Source organism: Lutra lutra, chromosome 9, assembly GCF_902655055.1.
Source record: "Lutra lutra chromosome 9, mLutLut1.2, whole genome shotgun sequence".
NCBI lineage: Eukaryota > Metazoa > Chordata > Mammalia > Carnivora > Mustelidae > Lutra > Lutra lutra.
Genome location: NC_062286.1, coordinates 62003688 through 62016918, shown reverse-complemented (window position 1 = coordinate 62016918; position 13231 = coordinate 62003688). Strand labels below are relative to the sequence as shown.

The following is a 13231-nucleotide window of genomic DNA, read 5'->3' as shown; positions in this document are numbered from 1 at the left end:
GATGTTCATGATTTTTATAATTCTATTTAATGTGACATTGGGTTTATGTCAGAATTATACACCTTCAGGTCAAGGATTAATAATGGTAATCCAAACTGTTTGAAAGCAAAGTAATCCCAGTTGCAAAATGATGGTAGAATTTAGGCAATAATCTTAGTTGTGATGGAGTTGTCATGATGCTAAGTAACTGAACTTTATTTTACACCTAGAGCCCACCATAAATGTTGAGCATGTTTTGAGCTAGAAACAGTGTGTCATTTCATTTATGCAGTGTCCAACCAAACCAGTAAGTTTACTGGAACAATCAAAATGGGAAATGTATGAATGTCTGAATGTATGAATCTCTAAAAAAATCTGAGTTGAATGATACTGGGAACTGGGAAGGAGAGCAAGATAAAACTTGGGGTTAGGATAGTCTAGGAAGCAGAAGAAGAAAAAGATTAAAGACACCTAAGTACCATTAATATTTCTCAGAAATTATGATTTAAAAATGAAACATTTGTTATATAATTTTTTTAAAGATTTTATTTATTTATTTGACAGAGAGAAATCACAAGTAGGCAGAGAGGCAGGCAGAGAGAGAGGAGGAAGCAGGCTCCCTGCTGAGCAGAAAGCCCGATGCGGGGCTCGAACCCAGGACCTGGGATCATGACCTGAGCCGAAGGCAGCGGCTTAACCCACTGAGCCACCCAGGCGCCCCTTGTTATATAATTTTAAAAACCATAAGCATGTAACATACTTTAGAAGAATTTACCAGGGAGAAAGAATACCTTGGAAGGCATCATTTCTTTTCTGTTCAAAATATGAATGAACCCAGGATATCTCCATATAGTGGTCGATAGGTAGTGAGCTTTTTAAAAAAAGAATACAGAATCCTGTAATTTTGTAATAATTAGCACTGGCCAGCTTAAACACAGACTTTAGAATATCTGGATTTTTGCATTAAATAAGCAATTGACTTGTTTTGCAGGGTTGTGTTTTTTTGTCCACCGTTCCCCCGTCCCCCACCCCATGTAAGCTGAATTAAGGTACTGCTACATCTGTGTTTAAAGTATTTCCAGTGGATTTTTTTTTTTTTTCATTTTTTGGGTGCTACTTACTGATCATAGAGTGTATTTTGTAATATAAAAAGAATCTGGCAAACTGCTTCTCATCTATCTCTAAATGTATTTGTGTTTTCACACTTAGTTTCTGAGGAAAAACTGCCCCTCTGCCTTTCTACATTCTACTTGCACCCTGGACCCTGCTGTCTCCCATCTTGTTTCCGTATCCTCACATCACCATTTAGTGGTGGTTTTCTTTGTATAACTGTGGTGAACATTTTCTTTAGCCTTAAAAGAAAGGAAACAAAAACCTTTTCCTACTACCTTCATTTTCCTTCCTTCACATCCGGACTCAGGAAATACTTTCAGCTTCTATTTCCTCAGCTCCCAGTCATTCTTTGGCTTACTAATCTTTCACCTCCTATTGTTTTCTTTTTCTTTTCTTTTCGTTTCTTTTCTTTTCTTTTTTTCCTCTCTCTCTTTTTTTTTTTTTTTGGTGGGGGGTGGCATGCAGGCAAGTGTACTCTCAAGGGTCGGTGGAAGGGCAGAGAAAGGGAGAGAGAGAGAATATTAAGCAGGTTGCAAGCACCCGACCTGGCATTCATCTTGTGACCCTGAGATTATGACCTGAGCCAAAATCAAGAGTTGGACATATAACTGATTGAGCCACCCGGGTGCCCCCTCTTACTGTTTTCTTATGATATTCTGGGGAAAGTGACCAGAGACACTTTCCCTTGTCAAATCTAGTGTCTTTTTATCAGTCCTTATTCTGCCTGACCTATCCATAAACTTTTTTCCTATTGGCTACTCCCTTCTTGGATACTCCTCCGAGGTTTCTGTCGTAGATAAGATTTCTCTCTGAGGTTGACTTTTTTCCCAGAATCTCAACCCCAGCTCTCATTTGGTGCTGTTTTTTTCCCTGGGTGACCTCATCAGTGCCTACAGTTTCAGCTTTCTCTCACGCTACCCAAATGCCTTTATAAACTGCCTCCCCCTTTTGCATTCCCTGCTTTCATTAACGGCATTATCATTTACCCTGCCATCCAAGATACTTAATTAGAACCTCAGAATCATGTTTTATTCCTTTTCTCCTTCATTGTCCTACTTAGTTATCAAGTCTTTTAAACTCTGCCTCATAAAAATGTCTTGCATTTGTCCCTCCTTCATTCCTACTTTCTTAGTAAAGGCCTTCATTCCTTTTCCCCAAGAAGAATCTTCTATGTTGGTGCTTCAATAAATTGGGTTTTCAGGGGTATCAGCAGAGTAAATAAAATACAAGTTTTTGATGAAAGTAAACATCTATTTTTCTTCTTTATTATCTAATCAAAACAGTATAGCTTTGCCTAAAATGTAGTAAGAAATAGGTTAAGATGGAGTATTTGGAAATCAGTGTATAGAAGTCTCTCAGGAGACTTCATTGGGGTCATGGTTCAGACCAGATAAACCCTTTAGAGATGTCTCATGTTTTAAAAGAATGTAGTGAGACTTCTGTGAGGGTGCCGCGGCGGACCGGCCGGGAAGATGCCAGTAGCGGTGATGGCGGAAAGTGCCTTTAGTTTCAAAAAGTTGCTGGATCAGTGCGAGAACCAGGAGCTCGAGGCTCCTGGAGGAATTGCTACTCCCCCAGTGTATGGTCAGCTGTTAGCTTTGTATCTGCTCCACAATGACATGAATAATGCAAGATATCTTTGGAAACGGATCCCACCTGCTATAAAATCTGCAAATTCTGAACTTGGGGGAATTTGGTCAGTAGGACAAAGAATCTGGCAGAGAGATTTCCCTGGGATCTATACGACCATCAACGCACACCAGTGGTCTGAGACGGTCCAGCCAATCATGGAAGCACTTAGAGATGCAACGAGGAGAAGAGCCTTCGCCCTGGTCTCACAAGCCTACACCTCCATCATCGCTGATGACTTCGCAGCCTTTGTTGGCCTCCCTGTGGAAGAGGCTGTGAAAGGTATATTAGAACAAGGATGGCAAGCCGACTCCACCACTAGAATGGTTATGCCCAAAAAGCCAGTTGCAGGGGCCCTGGATGCGTCTTTTAACCGGTTTATTCCCTTATCAGAGCCTGCCCCAGTGCCCCCGATCCCCAACGAACAGCAGTTAGCCAGACTGACCGATTATGTGGCTTTCCTCGAAAACTGATAACATCATTCTGAGTTCAAGATCCACCTTCGGAATCCTGTATACTGACAGATAGAGAAATGTAAAATTTTTATTTTCAATTTCTTGGACGGATGAAGCACCTCAGCATTCCTTACTGAGTATGTGATAAAATACATATATAAAGTATATTATATATATTTTGTCCTTAAACACTATATGGAATAGTTGTTGAAGCAGTTCTCCTTTTGTAACATTGGACAGTTTGGATGGAGCCCGTCAGTATTATGCAGTTTATATTTCCTAGTGACTTACAAAGTACAGCTCTCCTGCTTCGTGTAGTCAGTGGTTGTCAGCTGTTTGTCCCTCTGCCCCAGCGTACCACACACTCCCCTCTGCACCCATGGCTCATTACAGTGGTTCATTGGGGTTTGAGAAGGACAGTCCCCAGAGGCAGTCTCTGAGCTGCTGGGGACTCTGAGCCACCCCCTTCAGAGAAGATGCTCTCCTTTCTCCTCACCTCCTGCACATCACTCCTATAGAAGGCTGAAGCGTAGCTGAGGAACCAAAGACCATTTCCTCAGTAAACCCCATTTATGAACTGCACATTTCTTCCTGACAGTAGGAGTACATCCATTGCTGACAGTGGAGGGCTTGCCCTGAAAAGGCAACTATTTAAGACCTTCAGGTGACATATTCAATGTATGTTCCCTTCAGAAGAAGGGAAACCTAGGGTGGAATGCATTCTACCAGCAGAGAAGCTATTACAATAAGTGATCCACTTTGTTCAACTATCCTGTGGCCTACTGATTGCTTCTGTTTATCCTTTGGTGCAAGTTCTGCCTTTTGGAGAAATACTGAACAAGCCTTTCAGTTGTCGTGTGATGCCCTCTAAATATTGGGAGGCGTTCATTGTACCTTCAGGTTAAAAGCCCCCCTTGCTTCATTTATTCTGCATTTGTTCAATAAATATTTAATTGCAAAAAAAAAAAAAAAAAAAAAAAAGAATGTAGTGAAAAATCCTAACTGATGAATTCAGAACCCTACAGAATGGCACTATTCTATTTTTTACTGTGGCAGTATTTTGATATGCTTTTTAGTGAGTATAATAAATTTAGAGATACTGAAAAAAGTATTTTTTTATTTAATTTCTTTTCAGTGTAACAGAATTCATTGTTTATGTACCACACCCAGTGCTCCATGCAATACGTGCCCTCCGTAATACCTACCACCAGGCTCCCCCAACCTCCCACCCCAGCCCCTTCAAAGCGCTGAGTGTTTTCAAAGTTCTCAGATTATTTAATGTTAAATGTGTTAAAAAGATACAATCATTTGTAAAGTGTCAAAATCCTTTTTGTTGTACAGAATATTTTATTACCTTTGTAATATCTCTGTATACAGTGATTTTTTGTAGTAATATAATAAATGGAAAAACTTTAAAATTCCTAAAATTTTGTTGTGATTTGACTTTAAAAATATTGGTGAGATTTTGTTATTTATACCATCCTCCTTGGGAAGGGTATTTTGGTTGCTTAAAAACATTAGGCATTTTTATGGAAAGCTATAGCTGAAAATACCTGCACATGTAACTATCCTTTGAAATGATAATTTTTGTAGAGTACTAGAATGCATTTTTTAAAAGATTTTCATTTTCTGCCTTCCTGACTTATTTCCTGCCTCTCTCCCTATAATTCAGGACAAACGTCATTTACTTATTCTGAGCAAGGTACAGGTAGGTACTACCACAGGGGCCAAAGGTGGTGGCCCAGTATGGGATACAGGGTGAAACATGAGGAGCACATTTGAGGGCAGTAGTATGGAGGAGACTCTCAGGGATCTGGAATAAGGATGCAGCAAGAGTAGACTGGTTATTTATGAGGTGAACTGATCTATCAAGTAAACACATGAAGGCTAATGGGAGCCAGATTTCTGTCAGAGAAAGGTATTATAAATTTAAAAAAAGGGGCGGAGGAAACTAGAATAAGGTTGAAATTGGATGTATTGGTATACAACTCCCAATTTTCAATATATGTAAAGAAATATACTATGTGTGCATGTATGCATTTGCATTTGTTATTATGACCTGTCAAACAAAACAGGAAGCCACAAATCCACAAGAAGGGGAAGTTCTGCCTTTCAGTGGAATGCTAAGCAATAAATGGAGAAGGAATGGTAGAATTAGATCGGTTTTTGCCAAATCCTCAGTAAATGCTAAAACTAGTAGATCAACATTTGATGGTTTCCTTACAAAATACTTATTAATTAAAGGGGAAAAAGAATAACTATAAAAGTAGAGGAGCTTGGCAGACACGACCTTCATTAACTGATTAAAATCCAGTCATCAGGGGCGCCTGGGTGGTTCAGTGGGTTAAGCTGCTGCCTTCGGCTCAGGTCATGATCTCAGGGTCCTGGGATCGAGCCCCGCATCGGGCTCTCTGCTCAGCAGGGAGCCTGCTTCCTCCTCTCTCTCTGCCTGCCCCTCTGCCTGCTTGTGATCTCTCTCTGTCAAATAATAAAATCTTTAAAAAAAAAAAAAAAGATTTCAATTATAAAATCCAGTCATCAGACATGAAAAAGTGCTCCATATCACTCGGCATCAGGGAAATACAAATCAAAACCACAATGAGATATCACCTCACACCAGTCAGAATGGCTAAAATTAACAAGTCAGGAAATGACAGATGCTGGCGAGGATGCGGAGAAAGGGGAACCTTCCTACACTGTTGGTGGGAATGCAAGCTGGTGCAACCACTCTGGAAAACAGCATGGAGGTTCCTCAAAATGTTGAAAATAGAACTACCCTATGACCCAGCAATTGCACTGCTGGGTATTTACCCTAAAGATACAAACGTAGTGATCCGAAGGGGCACGTGCACCCGAACGTTTATAGCAGCAATGTCTACAATAGCCAAACTATGGAAAGAACCTAGATGTCCATCAACAGATGAATCGATAAAGAAGATGCGGTATATATACACAATGGAATACTATGCAGCCATCAAAAGAAATGAAATCTTGCCATTTGCGACGACGTGGATGGAACTAGAGGGTATCATGCTTAGTGAAATAAGTCAATCGGAGAAAGACAACTATCATATGATCTCCCTGATATGAGGGAGAGGAGATGCAACATGGGGGGTTAAGGGGGTAGAAGAGTAAATGAAACAAGATGGGATTGGGAGGGAGACAAACCATAAGTGACTCTTAATCTCACAAAACAAACTGAGGGTTGATGGGGGGAGGGGGTTGGGAGAAGGGGGGTGGGGTTATGGACATTGGGGAGGGTATGTGCTATGGTGAGTGCTGTGAAGTGTGTAAACCTGGCGATTCACAGACCTGTACCCCTGGGGATAAAAATATATGTTTATAAAAAAAAATCCAGTCATCAGTAACTGCATAAATCAAAATTGTAGGACACCTGATAAGAAGATAATACCTCTTATGTGGTATTCTTGCTAGGAAGGTACAACCTCAATCTAATAAAAAGGAAACATCAGGCAAACCCAAATTGAAGAGCAATCTACAAAATAACTGACCTGAAATCTTCAAAAATGTTAAAATAATGAAAGCCAAGGAAAGACGAACTGTTTCAGATTGGTGGAGGACTTATGTGCAAAGCATGATCCCTTGCCTGTGAAATGTTACTGTTGGGACAACTGGTGAGACTTGAGTGGGCTCTGTGGATTACATGGTTGCAATATCCGGGTTAACATCCTGAATTGATAGTACTATTGTGATGAAGTAGAAGAATGTCCTTGTTTGTAGAAATTGTATGCTAAAGTATTCACATTCACGGGTGACAGAGCATCACCAGCTCAGTGGTTTGGGGGATGGGTATTTCTTTGTACTTCTTGCACCTTTCCTGTAAGTTTGAAATTATTTCAAGATGAAAACAATTAAATGAGTATCATAAAAGCAGTATTTTTTTCCATAATAAAAGTACCATCTTTTTTTTTTTTTTTTTAAGAAAAAAAAAAAACATGGGGCTTGAACTCACTACCCTGAGACCAAGACCTAAGCTGAGATCACAAGTCACACTTACTGGACAGAGCCACCCAGGCTCCAAAAGGGTACCAGTTTTAGAAATCAGAAAACCTTGCATCAAAGTTCATTCTCATTATTTGGGCTTAAAAATCAAGAATAAAGCTTCAAAAGAAAAGATTAGCCTAAGTAAGATAAATAAGATTTTTCTCTTTAGAAATCAAAATTTAACTTCTAAGTTAATTTCATATAACTTGTTAATGTAACCAGTTATCTTACTTGCTTACTTGGGAAATTCTTCTTTTCTTTCTTTCTGTTCTTTCTTTCTTTTTTTCCTTTCTTTCCTTTCTTTCTTTCGGCTTCTCCAGGTATTCAGAGTTGAGTTGATGTTTTTCCTAAACTAAATCATAGACTATATTTGGGACAAAGAAATACTAAGAAGTAAAAAGGGGCTCGTTCTCTCTGTTTTATTAAAGATTTAACTAGAATTTAAATGAAAGTTTGAAAAAAAAAATAAAGCTGTGAATGGGTATTAAGGAGGGGACTTGTTATGATGGGCACTGCATGTTTTTTGTAAGTGATGAATCACTGAATTCTACTCCTGAAACCAATAGTACACTATATGTTACTAGAATTTAAATAAAAATTTGAAAAGGAAAAAAATTACAAAATAAAGCTATGAGAAAAGATCACAAAACTAATTTTAAAATAATTGTATATAGGCAAAAGCGAAACTATAGTACTTTCATTACTTAATGTTCTCAGTTCTTGCATAAAACAAAGACCTACATTGATTTTTAACAACCTGTGTCTCATAATATATGAACATATGGAATAAGTAAAGTATATACAGCTAATGTCTACTTCTTGCTGGAAATTTTGCATAATGTCAGGAATAGAAATTTAGGAAATAGAAATCTTCTGTTAAAGAGGTTCTTAATTTTTCCATTTTTCAGATTCCACTAAATTCAAAGCTGAGCCAAAAAGAAACATGGAAAACACTATCTCCCAAGTTATTTAAATCTTTTTTGTAGCAAAATTTTCCCAAAAAGGGAGAAATATTCACACAAAAGTTCTTACCTGTTTATCAGAAGTTTATTTCTATTATCCCTTTCTTGTTTTCTGGCATTGAAAATAGTGAAACAATTATTTGCTAGTATTCACGTATGAAACTTCTAAATGTCAAATAATTTTCCTGATAAATGAATAATACATCTTGGTATCTATGAAGTATATTTAATGAAGTGATGGGAAACAATCATCCAATACTATCCAAGTCACATGAGTTCTAAAATAAGCTCAGATAGTTGAATCAGGGTGATAGAAAATACACTTAAGTCTGCAATTTTTATGAGACTGCTGAAACGTTTCTCTTAATGACCCATCCGTTTTCTTTAGATTTAGCTTATTTCATTTTTTCCTCTTCATAGTACCAACTGATGATTAACTTATTAACAAATAGTAGTCATATAAGCTCATATGACATATACTTGGGTTATTTTTTGGCAACCTCCTTGATTTGGTATCTAAATTCCAAAAGTCATCTCTGATGCTTAGTGCATTTGTTTTATTTGTTCATTTTAATTATTTTATTTATTTATTTGGTTAGTGCATTTAAATGACATTCTCAGGTGCCTCCTTCATACAATGGGTACTCAATAACAAGATTTATTAAGAAAGGACCCTAGAGACCAGGAACTTCAGTTTAGCCCCTGATATTGAAGTAACTAACGATTTAGATAAATCATTTAACTTTCATTCTTTGGTTTTCATATTTATAAAATGGAAATTGTAATATCCACTTGATGAAGACGTTTGAAATTGGATAATACACTGAAGCACTCTGAAATGATAGCAGATTGTTTAGCAGTCCTAATTTTTCAAAATCTTATCCCTGGGTTTGAAGTTACTGAAGGCACTTGTGTCTCATTATTTAAAAGATTTATGGAAGTCTCTTAACAGGGCATGCCTCAATTCCTAAGGTTTCATTTTCCCTCCCCAGGAAAAGTACTGATATTTTTAAGTTGTCAAAATAGTTACTTGAAGTCATTAAGATTGTGATAGATTATATCAAAAAGTACTTATGTTGGTAATATCTTGCTTAAAGCCTACTGGGAAAAATATTAATGATGTTAGATTTGCATTTGATATCCTAGAATATTATAGGATACTGTGCTGTATAAATCTAGATATAACTTTTATCAAGATCATTTAAGAAAGTTCAAACATGATTTTGAAGGTGGTATGTCTTGTGGAGGGAAATTTTGCTAAACAAATGATAGCCTCTCAGATTATCAGAGAATGTATCCTGTTTGTGTACATCTCTAAATTAAGAGAATGTTTTCATTATTCATAGTCTGGCATGTAGGGTTTGGAGAAGGAACAAGAAAAATCCTAAGACATCCTTAGAACATTTAACACAACATATACACATACACAGATCCTGAGATGTTACAACAGATTTTAAAATACATAGATCAACATGATCCAAATGGTTTCCAAGACACTGTAATGGTGAGTAAATAGCCATTATACAGTGTATGCTGAATGGAGGTCTGCATCGTTCCACAAAAACCCTACTCTGTTTCCACATTTGAAAGCTAGTCATCCAGAGCAGGGGGCCAGTCAACATCTACAGACTAGAAGGAAGGAAACAAGACATGAAAACATATTACTGTTCCAGTAAGCATTTGCTGGTAATGCATAAACTTAATAGTTTTAATATAAGGCCACAGCAGAAGCTGAATTTTAAGAAAAGTCATTGAATACCACAGTTCAACACTCAAAAACCCATGGTTGGCCTTGAGATTCTTGGGCCCAAGGTCTGTATCTGAATGGTTACTCAGCTGTTTACTTGTACCTTTGGGCCAAGAAAAGACTAGAGTACATCTAAATTTTGTAAATGTTATTTATAGGTAAAGTAACAATTTCAGGGACAAACCAACTTTCCCTCAGAAGTCTCTGCAACTTTTATTCTTCAGATCATTTCCATTGTCTCATCTTGCATTTAACAATAGTCTATACACTTAGGGTTATTATTTGTAACTTAGCAACCGAATGAGAAACAAATGAGTATGAAAGATCGCCTGGAACTAGAAAAGGATAAATGATCATTGTATATCATTTCAGAATTCTTGTTTCTTTTAAAATCAGATTTATCTATCTCTACTCACTTGGTTTGACTCTTCTAGAACAAAGCCTTGATTTAAGTCATAATGAAACTACAGTAGCAGACTTTTTTTTCTCCACATACAACAATCACGTCCTAGGCTTTCAGGAGTGCTTGAACCACCGTAGAAAGCCCAATTTGAGAAGTTTAAAAAAGTCCACTGTACCCATGTCTTGTTAAAACTCAAAATGCTTTACCACAAGTGATTTTTAAAATCAATCTACGAGTCACTGCCAGAATCAGGAAATTTTATTAGAAAAGCCCAAATAACTGTTGTGTGTGTATATGCATATCTTTTAGAAATCCAAGAAGATATTTTGGTTTTGTTTCAGAACACAGCCACATACTGAACACCCATATATAAGCTAATGGGTTATTTCTCATGCCTGAAAACTAAACATTTCAGGTCACAGTCTTGTAAGTGTTGAAAGCAGGGGAGGTTTGTAAAGCTCTATAGGTGTTTTCAATGAACAAACATGGTGAGGAACACTGGCCTGTGACTCTGACATTGCTAAATTGTTCTAAGAATTAAGATCAAAGATGAATGCAGTTGAGATTTACTTTAACAGAAGGCTGTCTCCTCAAAATAACAGTCCCTCTGAGAATGCTCCCTACAACCTTGAAGGTGCTATCAATGGCTGAATGCAGGAGCTGTGTAAAATCTAATCTGAAAGCCCTCGAGAATTGCCAGTAAGCCGATGATGTGCAAGTGATCATGGTATTACCATAGCTGTTTGCACATGAGGCCACTAAGCCCACTTCTTTTGGGAATTGATAATCCCAAGTGCAAAACCCTAGCCTCCTAATATTTTCTTTACGCCGGCGGGGAGGCATGGGAGAGGGACCCCATTCTTCATCAGATATTCGTCAAGGAGCACAAGTTGTGACTCAGTACCTATTGATGGTCAAATGAGAAAATATATTTATGGAGAACTGCTGGAAGGACCTATTAAATCCACTCTTTTAAATACTTAAGAATTTAACCTTGTTTCAATTCAGACCCTATGAGCAGAAAATTTATACCACATCATAGGGGTCCCTTATAGAACTATTGTGTGTGTGTGTGTGTGTGTATTTTTTTTTCCATTTTATTTTCAGTGTTCCGAGATTCATTGTTTATACATCACACCCAGTGCTCCATGCAATACATGCCCTCTTTAATATCCACCACCAGGATCACCTAACCCCCCCATATCCTCTGCTTAAAATCTTTTTGTTTTTAATTTAATTTTATTTTTTTCATTGTTCCAGTAAACATTGGCTGATCCCATTTTCTATCCCTGTCCTGAATATATGTTTCTGAGTAGCCTGCCTTAAATTTTTTGTAAAACAAAACAATAAACTCCGTAGAGTCCGAAGGACATATGAAGGGTTCTTAAGTTTCACTTCCTTGACCCACTTTAAGGGTTTAAGATCTCATGCCCCATGTAAATTAGCTATATATTTCCAAGGATCATCAATGAGATCTTGTATTTTTTAAGAAGATAAAAATTCCAAAGATGGTCCCTCCCTGCAATACAATGCTACTGTGAGATTTTGACCATTTTCAAATACCCATTAAATGAGTGGAGATAGATACCTATTTGGCCTAAAGCCCACCCCCCCAAAAGCATAACCTTGGCTGAATTCAATGTACAAACAGCTACTTCCACAATAAAATGCTTTACCTCGACATCCAGCTCAAGAATGTCTGCAGTCACATTCATTAGAGAGCCAATGTTCGGCTTGGTTCTCCCAAAGTCTCCATGTACAAACTCTTTAATGTAGCTGGGCTTTGTTTAAGGAAACAATGGAGATAGCTATGCTAGCTAACTGGTGAGATTTGATAGGTGAAAGGGAAATGACAGACGAAAGCAGAAATGTTACAAGGGAGAGGTTATTTCTGAGCTGTGACCCATGATGTGTGTCTTAGAAAATGAGCTTTGGCAGACTGGTTCCTACCAGCCTGGCAGCTAACAGCAGGACTTGGCACCTGTGTTTACACCAAACTTACCAAAGTCATGCCTTTCTTTTTCCTTTAGCTCATCTCCAAGTGCCAAGGTTTGGATATGGAATTTTTTTAAGTTTTTTTTTTCATTTGTTTTTTTAACTCACTAGAATTTAAATAAAACATTGAAATAGGAAATGATTTTTTTTTTTTTTTTTTTTTTTTAAGTAATCTCTACACCCAACGCGGGGCTCAAATCCATAACCCTGAGATCAAGAGTCCTGGGGTGCCTGAGTACCTCAGTGGGTTAAAGCCTCTGCCTTTGGCTCAGGTCATGATCCCAGGGTCCTGGAATCGAGCCCTGCATCGGGCTCTCTGCTCAGTGGGGTGCCTGCTTCTGCCTCTCTCTCTGCCTGCCTCTCTGCCTACTTGTGATCTCTGTCAAATAAATCTTTTTTAAAAAACTAAAAAAAAAAAAAAAAAAGAGTCCCATGCTCCACTGCCTGAACCAACCAGGCAACCCTGGATATGGATTTTTAAAATGAACTGTACTTCAATGCTAAACAAAACAAAACAAGCTTTGCTATTTTTTCTTTGCCACAGATTACAATTTGTCATCTTTTGGGTCCCATTTTTCAATAACACCAGCTGGCATCTGCCAGAAGAGTGGTTTCCACAGGGTCACGCACAGTGACTCCAATGATGGTTTTCCTGGTAATGTGACCCAGTGACACAACAGCAGTAGGATGGGAGGGACAATAAGAATATCAATTTAGTTGTTGATAAAGGCCTTTCAGAAGGATTATCAAGGGGCCTAAGTTTTAGCTGTTGGCCCTCTTACATGGTTAGCGAGAGAATTAAGTCTTTTTTGAAAGGGGCAATTTCATGTTTCCCTCGTTGGTCTTCAAATTTTGATATCAATGGCCAATCCTGGAATTACTTATTAAGATTACATTAACATTCCTTACACAGGACTCTACTACAGCCTTGAAAATTGTTATC

At 37.9% G+C, this 13231-nt stretch overlaps 2 protein-coding genes across 3 annotated transcripts in view; one reads left to right on the top strand and one right to left on the bottom strand.

The window, feature by feature from the left end:
* Positions 1–2528: 2528 nt before the first annotated feature.
* LOC125109576 (COP9 signalosome complex subunit 8) lies at positions 2529–3497 on the top strand. The gene has a single exon (XM_047746621.1). It carries the CDS (start codon positions 2565–2567, stop codon positions 3192–3194), a length of 630 nt encoding a protein of 209 aa, XP_047602577.1. The 5' UTR covers positions 2529–2564; the 3' UTR covers positions 3195–3497.
* A 4334-nt stretch (positions 3498–7831) lies between these two features.
* Positions 7832–13231, bottom strand: part of PUS10 (pseudouridine synthase 10) — a 76951-nt gene continuing 71551 nt past the window's right edge. For both annotated transcript variants that reach the window (XM_047746620.1, XM_047746619.1), the window contains 2 exons: positions 11970–12069; positions 7832–9772 (listed from right to left, as the gene is read on the bottom strand). In XM_047746620.1, coding sequence (XP_047602576.1) covers positions 9734–9772; positions 11970–12069 — 139 coding nt within the window. In that variant the 3' untranslated portion in view covers positions 7832–9733. The remainder of the gene's footprint in view (positions 9773–11969; positions 12070–13231) is intronic.